At 40.9% G+C, this 19,934-nt stretch overlaps 1 protein-coding gene across 1 annotated transcript in view; it reads right to left on the bottom strand.

Moving 5' to 3' along the window:
- Positions 1-19,934, bottom strand: part of ROR1 (receptor tyrosine kinase like orphan receptor 1) — a 469,844-nt gene that overhangs the window by 9,608 nt on the left and 440,302 nt on the right. The window contains exon 8 of the mRNA XM_019957322.2: positions 11,262-11,473. Coding sequence (XP_019812881.2) covers positions 11,262-11,473 — 212 coding nt within the window. The remainder of the gene's footprint in view (positions 1-11,261; positions 11,474-19,934) is intronic.

The raw sequence follows: 19,934 nt of genomic DNA on the forward strand, positions 1-19,934 counted from the left end.
GGGTAGAGTTTTTAAAAAAACTGCAATTATGTAGATAGAAGATGGATAAGAGCGACAGACTCAGCAACTTTCTCTCTCTCCACCTTTGGGAAGTTACACCTTAGGTGATAATACACCTCTGGGTGACACAGCTTGCGACTAACCTGCTATTTCCTGCTCACTTTTCCTAAATGATTACCACAGGAAATGAGGTGAGGATTGTGTGATGGCCATCAACGTTGGCATGCAGCACTGATTCCGCTCTGTGACCTTTCACCTCTAACCTGAATGGGGCATGATTGATGGCTTTACTTTGAGTCCAGAGTGACGCAGACACAGAGATAGAAAGCAGAGCCCCAGGACGGTGGTGTGAACCAGAAGCCAGGGTGGTGCTCCGGGACAGGAAGGTAGCTTCAGCAGCAGGTGCTGGGAGAGGACTGACGTCCATGTTCTTGCAATGGACAAACCTCCTCCCACAGTCCTTGAGTCCCTTACACTGGTTCCTTTCCCATGCCTCATGCCCTACCACTGCTGCCCTTTCACAAATATCTTTCACTACACACACATGCCGATTCTAGCTGGATCAAGTATCTGCAGGAGAGGGAGGTCCCACAAGCGGCATTTGTCCTCAGCTCTCTTAGAGGAATAATGAAGCAGATCGTGGCCCTATTGGAATTGCAGGGGGAAGGGGGTGGTATTTGGGATAATAGGAGGATACGACCAGGTTTGCTTCTCTTTGGAGGCTTCTCTGAGAACTATATTCCTTGCAGACTTACTCTCTGAATCTCAAGTACTGACCAGCAGAGTCTACACCAGAGCAGGCACTGGAATCCCCCAGAGGGCTTGTTATAACACAGATTGCTAGGCCTCACTCCTAGAGTTTCTAATTCCGTAAGTCAGATTCTGCACTTCTGACAGGTTCCCAGGTGATGAGGATGCTCTGGGACTGGAATAAATGAGAGAACCACTGGAATAAATGGAATATGACTTTCAAAAAGAAAGGAAAGAAAAGAATATGCCTTCCTGGATCAGACAGTTCATGAGTGTCTGGTTCCTGCTCCTGGCATGATGAATGACTACAATCTCTCTGCAGAACCAATTTGAGCAATTTTGACTAATAGAGACAGAGACTGTAACACTCTGCTTTAGGAAGATGCTTTGGAAATGCCAGCAGAGAAAAATGTAAGAGCCATCAACTAGTGTTTTACTGGGTTATATTCTGCATGGCTCCTGTCTTAAGAGATTCAGGTTTTGAAATAGACATCACTTTATAGCTTGGGCCATGTCATCAGTTTATTCTATTTTCATGTGCAACCAATTGTATAGGATGTATTTTCATAGCTGGTTACCTCAGTCAACTGATACTATATATACTATATACCAAAGAGTATACACAGGGAATAGCATATGAGAAACCATTTAAGAATCACGAGGAGAGGGGACACAGTTCCTATTCTAGATGTTTGTAATCTGAGCTACCATGTACTGAATACTTGCCATGTGCCAGATGCTGAGATCATAATAATGGCTGCAAGTTGGGGCTGCGGGTGGAGTGTTTATGTGTCAGGCTATAAGTACTTTATACATATGAATTCCTTTCATATCACAATAACCCTATGAAATTGGTCACTATGACTATTATCCCCGTTTCACAGATGCAGAACCTGAAGAACGGCAGTTAAGTGACCACACAACTAGTATTTAGGTTGTAAGTTCAGACTCCAGGGTCTGTCTTCCTCATGACTACACTATACTCCCTCATGGGCTCTCTCACTGTTTAATGCATCAACTCATTTAACCCTCATCACAAACCCATGAGATACATACTATGATTTCTCCACTTTATGGATCAAGAAATTAAGGCCTTCGAAGTTAGGTAGCTTGCCTGTGGAAGCACAACTATTAAGTAGTAATGCCAAGATTCAGCTCCACCTATGTCTGGCTTCAAAGATGGAGCACTTTTCTGGGAAAAAGAGGGTAGTTTTCATTTGGAGCCTCAGAGGGCTCCACAATTTTAGAAGCATGAGTCCCACTGGTGTAAAAGTGGAATGTCAAGGTGTAATTAATTACTCTCTGGTTTCTGATGACCTAGACTTTGGCTGATCCTTTGTTGCTCACACTAGTTGACTGGGATAAGTGAATAAAACCATTCAACAGCAGCCTTTACCTGAGTTGGGCATAAGAGCCCTGGATAGCATACAAGATTGAGAGTTTTTAGTATCTGAGAGGAATTCATTTGACTCTAAAGCTGGTTTTCCTTTCCTGTGCATTTTACTGGTTCTTAGGTAAACAGTGGTAGAATTGTGAAACAACTGACCCCACTCATAAATGGAAATGATTACATTCTAAAGCTTAAAGGCCACAACCATTTGATTTGGAGAGGTTATGGACATTTTCAAAGACTACAGCCAAACTAAGTGCCTTCCGGCTTAAGCAATCAAATCCTGGAGGACATTCCAACCAATAGCTGGCCACATTTGCTCAGAGTTCAGCTACGCTTCTCTGGAAGTGATTTAACCTCAGAAACAGTTCTTTTCTCTATAATGTAACTTTCTGATAGTTTGAATGTTTGGTAGTGACCAGGGTTGATTCTGTGGTGGGGTTACTTTATAGTGTCAGTGGGAGAGGGTCAATTCTGCCTGTAAAAAGGTAGAACAGACGTCAGTAATTTGTATGTCTGCATGAGCCACGGTGGGCTTGTAACTTGGGCATGTGTATTTCAGCAGCCAGAAAATTAAGGAACACTGGGCTCCAGACCTGCTCACACCTGGGTTCGAGTTTTGGCTCTGCCACTCACCAGCTGAGTGACTTTGGGTAAAATCTTAATCTCAAGCCTCAGTTTTCTCACCTCCCAAAATCAGGCTCAAAAGGAAAGATATAAACATCTGAATGCAGAGTTCCAAAGAATAGCAAGAAGAGATAAGAAAGCCTTCTTCAGGGATCAATGCAAAGAAATAGAGGAAAACAACAGAATGGGAAAGACTAGGGATCTCTTAAAGAAAATCAGAGATACCAAAGGAATAGCATATGAGAAATAGCATATTTCATGCAAAGATGAGCTCGATAAAGGACAGAAATGGTATGGACCTAACAGAAGCAGAAGATATTAAGAAGAGATGGCAAGAATACACAGAAGAACTGTACAAAAAAGATCTTCACAACCCAGATAATCACGATGGTGTGATCACTGACCTAGAGCCAGACATCCTGGAATGTGAAGTCAAGTGGGCCTTAGAAAGCATCACTACGAACAGAGCTAGTGGAGGTGATGGAATTCCAGTTGAGCTATTCCAAATCCTGAAAGATGATGCTGTGAAAGTGCTGCAGTCAATATGCCAGCTAATTTGGAAAACTCAGCAGTGGCCACAGGACTGGAAAAGGTCAGTTTTCATTCCAATCCCAAAGAAAGGCAATGCCAAAGAATGCTCAAACTACCTCACAATTGCACTCATCTCACACCCTAGTAAAGTAATGCTCAAAATTCTCCAAGCCAGGCTTCAGCAATATGTGAACCGTGAACTTCCTGATGTTCAAGCTGGTTTTAGAAGAGGCAGAGGAATCAGAGATCAAATTGCCAACATCCGCTGGATCATGGAAAAAGCAAGAGAGTTCCAGAAAAACATCTATTTCTGCTTTATTGACTATGCCAAAGCCTTTGACTGTGTGGATCACAATAAACTGTGGAAAATTCTGAAAGAGATGGGAATACCAGACCACCTGATCTGCCTCTTGAGAAATTTGTATGCAGGTCAGGAAGCAACAGTTAGAACTGGACATGGAATAACAGACTGGTTCCAAATAGGAAAAGGAGTATGTCAAGGCTGTATACTGTCACCCTGTTTATTTAACTTCTATGCAGAGTACATCATGAGAAACGCTGGACTGGAAGAAACACAAACTGGAATCAAGGTTGCCGGGAGAAATATCAATAACCTCAAATATGCAGATGACACCACCCTTATGGCAGAAAGTGAAGAGGAACTAAAAAGCCTCTTGATGAAGGTGAAAGTCGAGAGTGAAAAAGTTGGCTTAAAGCTCAACATTCAGAAAACGAAGATCATGGCATCCGGTCCCATCACTTCATGGGAAACAGACGGGGAAACAGTGGAAACAGTGTCAGACTTTATTTTTCTGGGCTCCAAAATCACTGCAGATGGTGACTGCAGCCATGAAATTAAAAGACGCTTACTCCTTGGAAGGAAAGTTATGACCAACCTAGATAGCATGTTAAAAAGCAGAGACATTACTTTGCTAACAAAGGTTTGTCTAGTCAAGGCTATGGTTTTTCCTGTGGTCATGTATGGATGTGAGAGCTGGACTGTGAAGAAGGCTGAGCGCCGAAGAATTGATGCTTTTGAAGTGTGGTGTTGGAGAAGACTCTTGAGAGTCCCCTTGGACTGCAAGGAGATCCAACCAGTCCATTCGGAAGGAGATCAGCCCTGGGATTTCTTTGGAAGGAATGATGCTAAAGCTGAAACTCCAGGACTTTGGCCACCTCATGCGAAGAGTTGACTCATTGGAAAAGACTCATGCTGGGAGGGATTGGGGGCAGGAGGAGAAGGGGATGACAGAGCATGAGATGGCTGGATGGCATCACTGACTCGATGGACGTGAGTCTCAGTGAACTCTGGGAGTTGGTGATGGACAGGGAGGCCTGGCGTGCTGCGATTCATGGGGTCGCAAAGAGTTGGACACGACTGAGCTAATCTGATCAGAAGATTATTGTAAAGATTATATTGAGATAATGCAAATAAAGTACTTTAGCTTTTTCATAATATCCATTTATAATACTCATTCTTCCTAGAAGTAAAGCTTCTTCAGACATAGTTTAAAGCTGAGCTCTGAACTGGATGGCCCCCAGTCCTCATACCACCACAGGGTAGAGACTGTCCTGTCCATCCTGAGGGGTTTTATCCAGGGTGTGAACAGGATGTGGGGCAGAGGATTTATGCTCACTGGATGGGCCCAGGAATACCAGAGCTACCTAAAGAGTTATCACTATAATCTTTGCTCTGATCCCCTTGTCCCCAGTTAATGCTGTGGGCTGCTGAATCCTATATCTTCCTCCCCAGCCCGCAGAATCCTATACACAACATTTGGTAGTTGACTAAAAGGTTTGTGACTGTTCATATTCTCGCTGTAGCAAACAATAATAGTAAATTCTAGCTGTCGAGTACCTGTGAGGTGCCAGACACACTTATCTTGAAGTGTCAGAAACATCTCTTTTAGAGAAGATTGGTGGCTACTAGTGGTGGGGGGTGGGTGCAGGGAGGGGAGCTTTTTGGGTGGGAGGGACAAAACAGGTAAAGAGAGTCAAAGGGTACAAACTTCCAGTTATAAAATGTCATAGGGATGTAGAGCATGGTGAATATACTTCATAATACTGTACTGCACATTTGAAAGTTGCTAAGAGAGTAAATTTTAGAAGTTCTCATCATAAGAAAAAAGCTGTTGTAACTATGACAGATGTTAGCTAGGCCTGTTGTGGTGATCATTTTGCACTACTTAAAAATATCGAATCATTATGTTATATACCTGAAACTAATATCATGTGTGCCAATTATACCTCAATAAAAATAAATCTTAAAATCTCTTCTGAGCACTATTTGTATCCTTGTTTTATAAATGAGAAAACAGTGATCTCATGGCCAGTAAATAATGAAGCTGAGATTTATAATCATATCTCTTTGTCTCTAAATCCTTGATCTTTGAAGCATATCATACTACTTCCCAGAAATAAACCAAGAACAAATGTGGCTGGAAAGGTAAGTTTGGCCCAGAGAGTAAGGTAATTTAGGCCCAGAGAGACTCCTGGGTGCTGGGAGAAAGAACTTGATAACTTGAGATTAGGTCCTTCCAGATTGCTGAATCATGATGTCAACTGGGAGCTAAAGCAATGCCAGAGGATGAAATTAGCATGAGAGAAAGAAAGAGGAAAGAGAACTGACAAACGTCAGAGGAGGTGTTCCTTTAGGGAGTCAAAAGAACTGGTGAAGGAAACAGGAGGAGATAGGAGGAGAGCCAAGAGAAAAAGTATTTCAAGATGGTGGCTAAGAAGAATGCTCCAGAGAAATTAAGGAGGAAGAAGACTTAGGAAAGGTCATTGGATTAAATTACATCACTAGTGATTCCCCAGAGGCCATGTGAATAGCATGATGAGCTCAGAAGCCTTGGAGACAATGGCTTTAAAGAATGAGTGGAAAAGTTATTGAGGATGTTTTAGCAATAAGTGTAGTGACATTGGATAAGGACAGGGGTTCCCAAGGGTTCCCCCAACCACAACAGGGCTTTTTAGATGAAAGTATGTTGCTAGCAAAAGGGACTGGTCCAGGGAATATAATCAAGTGTCAGTCCATTCAGTAAAGCCTGAATACTTTGGCTGGAAAAGAAAAGGAGAGAGGAATAGTCTGGAAGTGAAGAAACAGAAATGAGGGTTAGGTGAGAAATAAAATACATGCACTGCAATGTTCACTGCAGCACTGTTTACAATAGCCAAGATACAGAAACAACAGAAATGTCCACTGACAGAGGGATGCAGAAAGAGGATCCTTTGTGTATACACACACACACATACACACACACACACACACACACACACACACACACACAATGGAATACTACTCAGCCATTAAAAAGAATGAAACAATGCCACTTGCATCAACATCGATGGACCTAGAGATTGTCATCTAAATGAAGTAAGTCAGATAGAGAAGAAATATTGTATGACATCCCTTCTATGTGGAATCTACAAGGAAATGATGCACATGAATTTATAAAACAGAAAGAGACTCACAGAGAATGAATTGTGGTTGCTAGTGGGTGGGTGAGGGGAGAGGGGTAGTTAGGGAGTTTGGGATGTGTACACTGCTATATTTAAAATGGATAACCAACAAGGACCTACTGCACAGCACAGGGAACTCTGCTCAATGTTATGTGGCAGCGCAGATGAGAGAGGAGTTTGAGGAGAATGGATACATGTATATGCATGGCTGAGTCCCTTTGCTGTTCACCTGAAACTGTCCCAATATTATTAATTGGCTATATCCCAATATAAAATAAAAGTTTAAAAACTAAATAAAATAAAATACAGCCACCAGTTTTAGAAAGCTATAGGCAAACTTTGCTTTCCCCCAAATCTTCCTTATAATCAGCCAAGAGCTGCAGGAGTTTGACCCTGTAGCCCTCCCCCTAGTCTTCCTGGCTCCTCATTTTCAAATTCCTCCACCCCTTAACCTTTCTGTGGATCTAAATCCCACATAAATGGGTCACATAGGGAAAGACAGAACTGGGTTAACCCTGAGCTTGAGGGGGAGGCTCTCCCCTTCCTAACTCCCCAGGAGGTGAACTCCACAGCGTTCCTCCCCTAGGACACTACTCTGTGTTTCAGACATGACAGTTGGGGCAGGGTGGCAGGAGCTGGGGGGAGGCAAAGGGAAAGAAGCAGAGAGACGGGAAGTTAGGGTTTCCAGAATTCTTGGAGAAGTTTCATTTTCTGTAGCACTTAAAAAAAAAAAAATCCTGCTCAGATTGTAAAATGTGTAACGCAAGATAGAATAACCCTCCTTAGTTTCTGCATCACCAGAGTACTGTCAGAGGATTTTAAAGATGGAAAAGATAGGAGATGAACTTATCCAACAGAAAGGATTGAAATCTTTAGCCCAACAAAATAAAAGGAAAATAAACAAACGGTCCTTTGCATGAACACAGTTGACCTCTTTCTCTGAACAGCTGAGAAAATTGAGACACAGACAGGCAAACTGGCTTCTCAGGGTCACAGGGCAGTTAGTGATGGGGCCGGGGGAGCACCTCTATTTCCTGACTGTTCAAGGCTCAGAGTTAAGATGCCTCTCTGGTCCACTGGCTTCCTTTCCCCACATATCTGAAGGAGACTCATGCCTCATCAAATTTTTAACTTCCAACTTTCCCGGCCACCTCTCTGGGGACTCAAGCCAGGTCCCATCGCCAGTCTGTCTGGGCTGCCTATTGTCTCCTCTGTGGGTATGGATTTCTAATCTCCCAGAGAAGCCTCTTCTTAATACAAACACTCAGTGTGGGGGAGTGGGGGCAGGGGTGGGTAAAATCAGCTCAGCAAGTGGAGAGAGTGGAAAGAGATAGTTTAAAACCTGAAGGGCACATTCATGTGGATAAATAAGTATAAGGCCAGGGCCGACCAGCTTCCATCCTTCATTCTTTTCTCGTCCCAGCCTTCAAATCTCCTTTTGATTTTATTCTGGTAGGGTGTTTGTTTTCAGGACTCTTTTCCCCTCTCTTTCTTATGCATGTCCCTTCTTTTTAGATTTTATAGGTACATGTAATATTTATGTGTCGGTGACCTTTCAAACCAGTTTTAGAGATCAACTGTTTACATTTAGGAATTTTCTTTAAGGTCGACAAAGTCCTTTGTGCTTTTTCCAGGAAAGGCACTCAGTAAGAACCAAAACAAACAGCTGAATAAGTCAAATTTGATTGGAGCCAAATCTCTTAGGAGAGAAAGAAAGAAAAAAAACCTTAGCATTTGTTTTTGTTGTTCCCTCTCCCTCCTCAACCCAGTCACATATGCTCGAGACATTCCTTCTTGCAGTCTGATTCAGAATTGCTGGTGAGGTGTTTAAGGCGAAACTCTACGCCTTGTGTTGGAAAAATCTTGACACTGGGAGATTTTGCAAGGCATGCTGAGGAAATGGTCCAGAAATGATGAAAACAATATTTTGCTTTACCAAGTCTCAGGAAAAAATGTATCCCAGCGTATGTTACATTTGTCTCCATGACCATGGAGGATGGAGGACTGTTATTTCTTTGGCCAAATTTCACATGTCCCTGGCAGGACTGGGGCTGTATAACTCAGGCTTACAACTGTTACCCAGGCCTCTCGGGAGGTCATTCACAAGCCAGGTGATCCCTGTGGTTAGCGTTCAGCGCAAACTGACAAATGGAGTTGCATTTAGTTGTTTGTCTGGCCGCCTACTCCCCCTTCACAGCACGATTTCTTCAGTTAAAAAGAAGAAATCATAGTGTCAGGCAAATTCAAGGGCTTTACCTAGAGCTGAAAAATCCTCTGCTGCTGCTGCTGCTGCTAAGTTGCATCAGTCGTGTCCGACTCTGTGTGACCCCATAGACTGCAGCCCACCAGGCTCCGCCGTCCCTGGGATTCTCCAGGCAAGAACACTGGAGTGGGTTGCCATTTCCTTCTCCAATGCGAAAAATACTCTAGTCATATTTTATCTCTTCCAGTTACTAGCTCTTTGACCTTCTGTAAGTTACTTAACTCATCTGCAGTCTCAGTTACCCTGGTTGTACAATAGTGATTATAATACCCCCCTTATGTGATGGGTGTGAGGATTAAAATGAGATAATGAATGTAAAAGTTCCTAGAATAATTTCTGAAAATTTGTATCGCTGAATGTATATTTGCTTTCTCTGTGACACCACAAGCTTTCTGAGATCTTTGTCTGAAAGATGATATAAATCCCAAACATCATGCATGTTGGACATGTTGCGCTGCAAAAGAAACCTCCGATAACAATGGAATTAAGCTGCAGACTGAGGCTGACCTACAAAACTGATGATTTCTCCAAATGGAAATGACTCTTTCTATGACTCCTGCCATAGCAACAAGGAGCCCACCTCCCCAGGATGGTGGCTGCTGCTCAGTGACTACTGGAACCAAACTGATCTGGGCCTCACTTTCACCCAGAGTTCTGGTGTTTGTAAGGATTCTCAGCATTTCATAACAGAAATGACAGGGAAAGATTCTTATAGAACAAAGACTGTTGCATTACAAGTTTGAAGTCATGGGATATGTAAAAGGTCAACTAGGTATGCCTACATGAATGTGCACTAATATTAACCCTTCTATTTTCTTCTATTAATTGTAAGGATTAAGGGTGCTATGATGTAACACATTACAATATATGTAAATTGGCCAAAAGCAGCTAGGATATCAAGAGTTAAACCTCCGCCCACCCCCGACCCATTCCCCAGCCCACTGAGTGAACTCTGTGGTCTCCAGGGTCTGTGGGTTTTTTTCTGGTAAAAATTCACACTTAAGAGAACAGTGGTTTTGTTTGGGACAGAATGCTTAATGATGAATTTTTTAGCATTTAAGAAACCCCATAACCCTACCAACAAGTATGACTCTGCAATAGAAAAATATTTTAAGTCTTTTAAAATTAAAAACAAATATCCAACAGCAAAGCAAAGTAAGATCAAATGAGAGCTATGTGTCAGGCCCAATTATGCTACTTATTGGGTGAAAGGATTGATTTGAGTGTGAAGGCATTTTTTTTTCTCTAAAACTGTATAAAAAAATGATGCATCTTCTCTTTATGAGAGTCAAAAGAATAATATAGTCTCTAACCCACAGAGAAGATAAATATTTGCTGAATGAATGTTCCTATGGAGTGGGAACATGAAGAAAAAGCAGGCTTCTGTGGATGCAAGAATCCTAAATTATTTAAATGAAATCTCTTTCCCGAGAGGCCTGAGATTGAGGTGCTAGTTTTCCGGAGAGAAAGCCTCTGTTGTATTTCAGCCCCAAGATGTGATGTGTGTTCCATTTAAGGGAAGGGCCAGTGACCCTGGTTTCCTTGCCAGGACCTTGAGCAACCCAAATGTTGAAAGATGTGGAGGAAAAACTAAAAGGAAGTGGATTGATTTAGCATGAGAGAGGAGAGAGCTAAGGGCTATCATAAAACAGCATTCAAAGACTGTAAGAAGGACAAAACTTCTCTTAAAATATATGGAAACCAAAGAGAAGGGGATTTAGGTTAGGCACGAAATAGATTTTTAAACTGTGGTAAAAAACGTGTAACACAACTGACCATTTGAGTGTGCAGTACAGTAGTGTTAACACATGCACATTGTTGTGCAAATAAAAGGGTTTTTTGACAATAAAGTTAGTAAACAGTGTTCGATTTCTCTGTCTGTTCAGCTCTTTTCAGTTTAATTGGAAGAATATGGGATTTCCTTTTTGAAAATTTAGAAAAATAGCTCACACTCTGAGTCCTGCAGGGCTGGTAGAGATGATCTCATAAGTGTTCCTTCCATTGCAAACTCTATGCAAGGCAGGGAGGTGATCATCCAGCCCCAAAGTGGTCACACTGATGAAAGTATGCTCGAGCTGCCTGGGACAGTTAGAGATGCATGCTTATGCTGACAATGCACGCTAGTACTAATACAACTTCTGATTCTATATCATTTGATTTCTAAGCTCGGGAGGGTGGTAAGTTTTGCTTTAACTTGAAGTCTATAGAATAAGTGCAGCTCAGGACTGCTAGTTTTACCTTGGGTTTATACGCGTTCAACATTGACATCTCTACATTTTGACCTCTGACGTGTTTTGGTTGCCTCTGAACAGGTGGTGACGACGACTTCTGGTTATTGCGACAGACACAAATGAAGAAGAAGAGCAAAGCAATGGCCAGGGGGATGGCAACACTAGGCACCAGTATGTACAGGATTTCCATTTTATTCTTCTCCTTGGAATCCTTTGAATCTGGGTGTAGAAATGGAAAAGAGCAAAAGTTATAGTAGTTCAAATAACATAGATAATATTACATAGCAGAGCTTTAAAATGATCTCCTATTCTTCAATACACACAAACCTTCCGTGAGACAAAAGAACCCTTGCTTATTACAATTTGTTTCTATCAAACCTTCAATGTAATTTATTAAAGTTGAAAAGTTTAGAGTTCAAATGTTTAAAAATTGCAGAAGGACATTACGAAGACTTCGCATGTGTGTGGGTCACCTCTGTTTAGCAGCAGACCTGCATTTCTCCAACACCTTAAAAGTTAAACGCCACGTGGGTGGACTGTATACATCCAGGAGTGTTAATGTGGACTGCAGAGGTCTTCTTCCATTGGCCGCTAGCCCACATCAACCACAATGTAGCATTCCAGGAATCGTGCCCTTGTCTTGGCTGGCGTGGACACACAGGGCCAGTCCTGTATCTTCCAGAATCAACATCACCAAAGAATACTGGCCCCAGGGACCACAAAGCCCCTGGCCGGAGACTATGAGGACCAGAAGTCAGGGCTAGCTCCATCTCTGCTGAGCTGTGTGACCCCGCACAAATCATTCACCTCTCTGGGTCTCGCTTTTTCTCAGCCACAGAAGTGAAGTATCTGTCTGTTTTGGATGGTGTCTACAATTCCCTCTCGCACAGCATCACTGTATAACTTGACACTGTTTTGAAAGCCAAGAATTCTTCTTAAAGAGTTTCATATGAACTCAATAATTATGAGTGGTAACCCTTTGAAGTATATTTTTGAAATCTGATACATCCACTGTTAGCATTGCTTGGAAAATAATGTAATATAAAAGAATATATATAAAATCATATGTACAGAAGGACACAAGGACACATATTTTTCTTTTTTTGGTTTGAGTCTGGCCGTTAAACTCAATGCCCTGAGTTTATGCTAAAATTAATGAATAACCTGACTGGTAGGACAAATGCAAGCATTATGAGACAGTAATTAGAGGGGCTGCATAATGATGCACCCTGATCACCAACACGTCATCAGCTGTATAGCTTTAAGAAAATCCAAAGTGTGAAAAGTCAGACTGACATAAAATTGAGAGTTGATTATTTACTTAAAAGAATCAACCATGCATCCATTCCCTCATCCTCCCATTTGCTCAGTTAGTCAATAAACAAAAGTTACTACTGGCAAGCACTCCACTAGGTACTGGGAAAATAAAATGAAATACAACATGTGCTTTGCTCTTAAGGAGTTCATGATCTGGTAAGGAAAACAGAGACAAGATAATTACAATATGCTATTGGAAATGCTACAAGGGAAATATGGATAGAGGGGTGGAGAGACCATAAAATCCCTTTAAATAGTAAGCTTCCTCAATACATGTAAGTGAGAATATACTATACATAGCTTTTACTTGCACACTTTATTTGGGAACCTGCAGTTCAGTGAGATATGGCAGTAATTAGTCACACTTTCCATAGAAACAGATTCAACATGAGAAGTTAGAAAGGGGCCCTAAAGCCTGTCATCTGTGTGTTAACCCTCAGGGGAGCTGGCAGAAGGGTGAAATCTGCTTACTGAATATAATAAAAGTTATAGTTTTAATATTTATTGAGTGTTTTCTATCAGCAGAAAATCATGTTAGCTGTTATTATTAATATGGGCCAAGTATTGTTCCAAGCACTTTTCATAACTCATTCATTTTATCCTCACCACCAACCCCATGGGATAGGCACCATCCTCATCCTTGCTTTTACAGATGAGGAAGCTGAGGGGCAGGGTGGTTAATTTACTTGCCCAAGGACATGTAGCCAGTAGTTCAACAGCTCGGATTCCTCTCCAGTTGGTCTTGCTTCACACCTCCTGCTCCAGTACTACACTAGATTGCCAGTCATTTGAGAGTGGCTGTTGTTTTGCACCTATTTTCCTGGGGTAGGTTTTCTCTTGTTTCATGGAAGTAGGAAGGAAGGAGGCCTGAAAGGTGGGGAATAACACTGAAGCTTTGCCAGGTATGATGCTTTTGAACTCTCCACTTGTACACTGTGGCAAGTGAGCATAAACCCAGGCATCTCTGAAGGTTGTTCTAATCATACTAGTCGTTGGGAACTGGGTTTTGGACGTTGTAGTGACGCCTATGTCTGCATGTCTGCGGGTGGGTGGACAGACTGAGGGAAAGGGATGGCTATATCTCTTTATCTATCTATCCATCCACTTTACACAACAAAGGAGATTATGTTTTAGAGTGAGAAATCTCTGAAGATGGACTTTTGCATTATCTGTGTAACCTTGAGTAGGCACGTGGCTTCTCTGAGCAAATTCATCTGCAAAATAGGTATATTTCAGAAAACTGTTATAAACCACAAGTGAAGAAACATGGAAAGTATCTATTCTAGTACCTGTTACAGCTCAATCACACAATGTTTACCCTCCACCTTTAGAGTAGGAAGATTCAGGGAATAAAAGCTTTGGGCTGGAAATTCTAAATAACAGTAAGCCAGAAACCTCTCTCTAACCTCAATTATTCAAGGGGGATAATAAAACCTGCTCTGCCAACCTTGTTTAGTTCATATGAGAGAGGATAGTCAGCAAAGAGTCTGGGAAAACTGAAAACTGCTGAGTAGTTATTCAATGCTGCTATTATTATTATTTGGAAAAGGAAATGGCAACCCACTCCTGTATTCTTGCCTGGAAAATCCCATGGACAGAGGAGCCTGGTGAGCTACAGTCCATGGAGTCGCAAGGAGTTGGACATGACTTGAGTGACTAACACTTTTATTATTATTGCTAATTTTTTTGGAGTATAATTTGCCTTATAATTTTTTGTTAATTTCTGCTGTAAAGCAATGGAACAGGATAGAAAGTCCAGAGATAAACCATTGCATCTATGATTGTTATTAACATTATAAAACACTTTCAAGTTTCTCAGGCCCCTAGGGGGGGAAGTGCCTCTTGTTATTCTTGGATTTTCAGTGAAATCATTTTGAGGGTAAGATTACAAAAGGAATGAGGTTAATTTAGCACGAATGTAAAGCTAGTCATTTTTCTGGCCACATTTTTAGCAACAAGAGAAACTAGAGCCCTCACCTGTCTGGCAAACAAAGGAATCTATTCTGTACTCACTCCGTATCAGATTATTCATGGAACGCCTTTGACTGTAAACGGGAGGTCTGGGACAAATCCCCGTGTAGGTCTGCTGGAGAACAAACTTCAAGAAGCTAAATCCTTTAAAAATTGTCAAACTTGGCTCCCTCTGATTACACTGGAGGATATGCAAACGAGGACAGTGTCTTCTTGCCAAGTGAAATAATCAAGCAGAACACTACGCGGTCATGTTGGAAGTGACAGAAAACAAATTCAGGCTCATTGTAAGTCTTACTGACTACACGCTTCCTTTCCCACACGGCTCTCTGCACTTGGCCAGAAGGGGAGTCACCGTCTGGCTCAAAAAACTTCATATAAAAACATTCCACATAACAACTAACCTTACTCATGGAAAATTAGAAAACTAACATTTGCCCAACTTCTTTCTAATGTCCTAGCATTTTTATTCCTCATTTTAACCCCACACTTTGGATTATCTTGTTTTCTATTTTTTAAGTCTTTCTTGAACTTGTTACACTATTGCTTCTGTTTAATGTTTTGGCTTCTTGGCAGAGAGGCATGTGGGATCTTAGCTCCCCAACCAGGGGTTGAACCTGAATCCCTCACGTTGGAAGGCAAAGTCCTAACCACTGGACCAACAGGGAAGTCCAGGTTATCTTGATTTCACATACAGGGAAACTGAGGCTGAGAAAGGATAAATTTGCCAAAGCTTGAACTGTGGTGTTGGAGAAGACTCTTGAGAGTCCCTTGGACTGCAAGATTAAACCAGTCAATCCTAAAGGAAATCAACCCTGAATATTCATTGGAAGGACTGATGCTGTAGCTGAAGCTCCAATACTTTGGCCACCTGATGCAAAGAGCTGACTCATTAAAAAAGACCCTGATACTGGAAAAGATTGAAGGCAGGAAGAGAAGGGGTCGACAGAGGACAAGATGGTTGGACGGCATCACCAACTCAATGGACATGAGTTTGAACAAGCTCTGGGAGATGATGAAGAACAGGGAGGCCTGGCGTGCTACAGTCCATGGGGTCGCAAAGAGCTGGACACCACTGAGCGACTGAACAACAACACAGGAAGTGGTGGAGTCAGGGTTGGAATGTAAGTCTGTCTGTCTTCCATGCCTCTGTGCTTTTTAAATTATATGACTAATAAAAATTAAAACACTATATGGAATTGTTTTTCATCATTCTTGTTAAGATTCCAAGATTCCTTCTAAGTAAGGACTAATATCTAGTGGGAGTTATACTATTAAAAAGAATCACATAAGAACAATGGACATTATTCTTACTATTCATTTTAAAGGGTAATAGACACCTCAGAGGCACTGCAAAGAAAATTGGCTGAAAATTAGAATGGGGAAGATTTTTTAAAACTTTGGAATAACTGTTTAAAAGTTAAATGCACATATTAGTTACATCAAGTTAAATACTTGGGATTTTTGAAACCAACCATTTAGCCTGGACCACATGATTAATTTTCTTTTAAAAATCAACAATTTGGTATCACAGTTCACATCTGACATTCCTATTTTATTTTTACAATGATATTCAATACTTTGATTAGTAATTAAATATAATGGAGAAAATGCTTCTTTCTTCTCTTGGGGCTTACAGCAAGGCAAACACGATTTCTCATTTAAGAGGTACTTTTATGAAGTGAAACATCATCTGGGATATTACTTTGAGTTAAAAAAAGAAAGTACTCAGATCTTAAATCTGGCAAAGGTGGGAAGAAGTCTTACAGAACCTTAGAATTCAAAGGAAATTAAACAAGTTGAATTATGATCTTTTCTGAAAAAATTTAAAAAACCATAGAAAACAAACAGAGGTGCCACCATTTATTATTTGAAAACTACAAAATAAGTGGGCCTGTGGCAGATGGGGGCCTGCACTGGTAATATTTAAGCATGTACCTGGAAATTGAAGCAGGAAAGGTGGCAAATAGGCCTTCAGTTGGCACACTGGGCCCAGCCACTCGCTCTCTCGACTTAATGATAGAAATACTAAGGAGATGATCTATTGCCTTATGTATTCTCAAATGAATTCTTTAAAAGACTCTGAATAGCCCATATACAGTGATTAACATTTTTCTCCTTGGAAAATGTTTTAACCACATTAAGTTAGGGGCAGTAACTCATTTGTGAGTACTTGAGAAAAACCTTAGTAACTGGAATCCACACAAGTTCACTAAAAGTTTCTTGAAATCTTGGGGCCTACATTTTCTACAAAAGGAAAGAGTTGGGCTAATCTTTTAAATTAAAAAATTTTTCTTAAAAATCATGGTAATAAAAAACATGTAAGAAAATTTACCATCCTAACCATTTGGAAGTGTACATTTCGATAGTGTAAAGTATATTCATACTATTGTACAGATCTCCAGATTTTTCCATTTTGCAAAACTGAAACTCTGTACTCATTGAACAATTCTCCATTTCCCCGTCCCCCCAGACCTTGGCAACCATTATTCTACCTTTTGTTTCTAGGAACTAGACTACTTTAGATATCTCATGTAAGTGGACTCATATGGTATTTGTCTTTTGGTTGGCTTGTTTCACTCGGAATAATGTCCTCAAGGTTTATCCATGTTGTTGCATGTGACAAGACTTTCTTCTTTCTCAAGGCTGAACCATGCTCCATTGTATGTAAGTACCACATTAAAATATTTTTTTTTTACCCATTCATCTACTGGTTGGCATTGACTTGCTTTCTGCTTTTGATGTATTGTGAATAGTGCTGCAATGAACATGGGTGTGTAAATATCTTTTTGAGATCTTGCTTTCAGTTCTTTTGGATATATACTCGATATACACTCAAAGTAGGATTGCTGGATCATACGGTTATTCTATTTTTAACTTTTTGAGGAATATCCATATGCTTTCTATAGTCGCTACTACAATATTTTGCCTTTCTACCTACAGTGTAAAATGGTCCTAATTTCTCCACATCTTTGCTAATATTTGCTATATTCTATTTTTTGATAGTGGCCATCTTAATGGATATGAGGCAAAATATCATTGTAGTTTTGATTTGCATTTCTTTAATTATTTTAATTATTAAGTAGAATAGGAAAGACTGGAGATCTCTTCAAGAAAATTAGAAATACCAAGGGAACATTTCATGCAAAGATGGGCTCGATAAAGGACAGCAATGGTATGGACCTAACAGAAGCAGAAGATATTAAGAAGAGCTGGCAAGAATACACAGAAGAACTGTACAAAAAAGATCTTCACGACCCAGATAATCATGATGGTGTGATCAATGACCTAGAGCCAGACATCCTGGAATGTGAAGTCAAGTGGGCCTTAGAAAGCATCACTACGAACAAAGCTAGTGGAAGTGATGGAATTCCAGTTGAGCTATTTCAAATCCTGAAAGATGATGCTATGAAAGTGCTGCACTCAATATGCCAGCAAATGTGGAAAACTCAGCAGTGGCCACAGGACTGGAAAAGGTCAGTTTTCATTCCAATCCCAAAGAAAGGCAATGCCAAAGAATGCTTAAACTACTGCACAATTGCACTCATCTCACACGCTAGTAAAGTAATGCTCAAAATTCTCCAAGCCAGGCTTCAGCAATACATGAACCATGAACTTCCTGATGTTCAAGCTGGTTTTAGAAAAGTCAGAGTAACCAGAGATCAAATTGCCAACATCTGTTGGATCATCAGAAAAGCAAGAGAGTTCCAAAACAACATCTGTTTCTGCTTTATTGACTATGCCAAAGCTTTTGACTGTGTGGATCATAATAAACTGGAAAATTCTGAAAGAGATGGGAATACCAAACCACCTGACCCTCCTCTTGAGAAACCTATATGCAGGTCAGGAAGCAACAGTTAGAACTGGACATGGAACAACAGACTGGTTCCAAATAGGAAAAAGAGTACGTCAAGGCTGTATATTGTCACCCTGTTTATTTAACTTATATGCAGAGTACATCATGAGAAACGCTGGACTGGAAGAAGCACAAGTTGGAATCAAGATTGCCAGGAGAAATATCAATAACCTCGGATATGCAGATGACACACCACCCTTATGGCAGAAAGTGAAAAGGAACTAAAAAGCCTCTTGATAAAAGTGAAAGAGGAGAGTGAAAAAGTTGGCTTAAAGCTCAACATTCAGAAAATGAAGATCATGGCATCTGGTCCCATCACTTCATGGCAAACAGATGGGGAAACAGTGGAAACAGTGGCTGTCTTTAATTTTTGGGGCTCCAAAATCACTGCAGATGGTGATTGCAGCCATGAAATTAAAAGATGCTTACTCCTTGGAAGGAAAGTTATGACCAACCTAGATAGCATATTCAAAAGCAGAGACATTACTTTGCCAACAGAGGTCCATCTAATCAAGGCTATGGGTTTTCCTGTGGTCACGTATGGATGTGAGAGTTGGACTGTGAAGAAAGCTGAGTGCCGAAGAATTGATGCTTTTGGACTGTGGTGTTGGAGAAGACCCTTGAGAGTCCCTTGGACTGCAAGGAGATCCAACCAGTCCATTCTGAAGGAGATCAGGCCTGGGTGTTCATTGGAAGGACTGATGCTGAAGCTGAAACTCCAATACTTTGGGCACCTCATGCAAAGAGTTGACTCATTGGAAAAGACTCTGAAGCTGGGAGGGATTGTGGGCAGGAGGAGGGGACGACAGAGAATGAGATAGCTGGATGGCATCACTGACTCAATGGACATGAGTTTGAGTAAACTCTGGGAGTTGGTGATGGACAGGGAGGCCTGGCGTGCTGGGATTCATGGGGTCGCAAATAGTCGGACACGACTGAGCGACTGATCTGATCTGATCTGATCTGATGCTCTTTGGATCAAAGGGGGAAAACACCGAATGAAGGATGCAATAAAAGTCTTAAAATTTCAATAAGAGATGACACCAGATGTTCAAAACTAGTTCTGGTATACATACTTGTTCCTTACTAGCTTTTTATTTTCCCCCAATTTAAAGTAGTGGCTCACATTTAAGAAAAAAATGATTAAGAAAAAAAGATTCCAAAATTCAATAGGTTCTATAACATTAAATGTCTTTAATCTTTGATAGGATTATTTTGGAGTGATAGGACAAACATGTCTAAACTTTAGCAGAACATTTGATCAAGTGATTCATGATATCCTTATGGACAAAAGATGGAGGACTAGACAATAATATCAATAGACGGATTTGTTCTTCATCCATGGCTATACTCTAATAGTGTTAATCAGCAAACAACATCAAATTATAGAAGGCTATCCTTGAGAGGACCTGCCTGTTCAATACTGTCATCAACTACTTGATGATGACATGTTTATCAAACTTGAAATGGCCTGAATCTAAGAAAGATAATTAGTTGACTACAGAAATAAAATTTTAAAGGATGATACACAACAGG

The sequence above is a fragment of the Bos indicus genome, chromosome 3 (assembly GCF_029378745.1).
Source record: "Bos indicus isolate NIAB-ARS_2022 breed Sahiwal x Tharparkar chromosome 3, NIAB-ARS_B.indTharparkar_mat_pri_1.0, whole genome shotgun sequence".
Classification (NCBI taxonomy): domain Eukaryota; kingdom Metazoa; phylum Chordata; class Mammalia; order Artiodactyla; family Bovidae; genus Bos; species Bos indicus.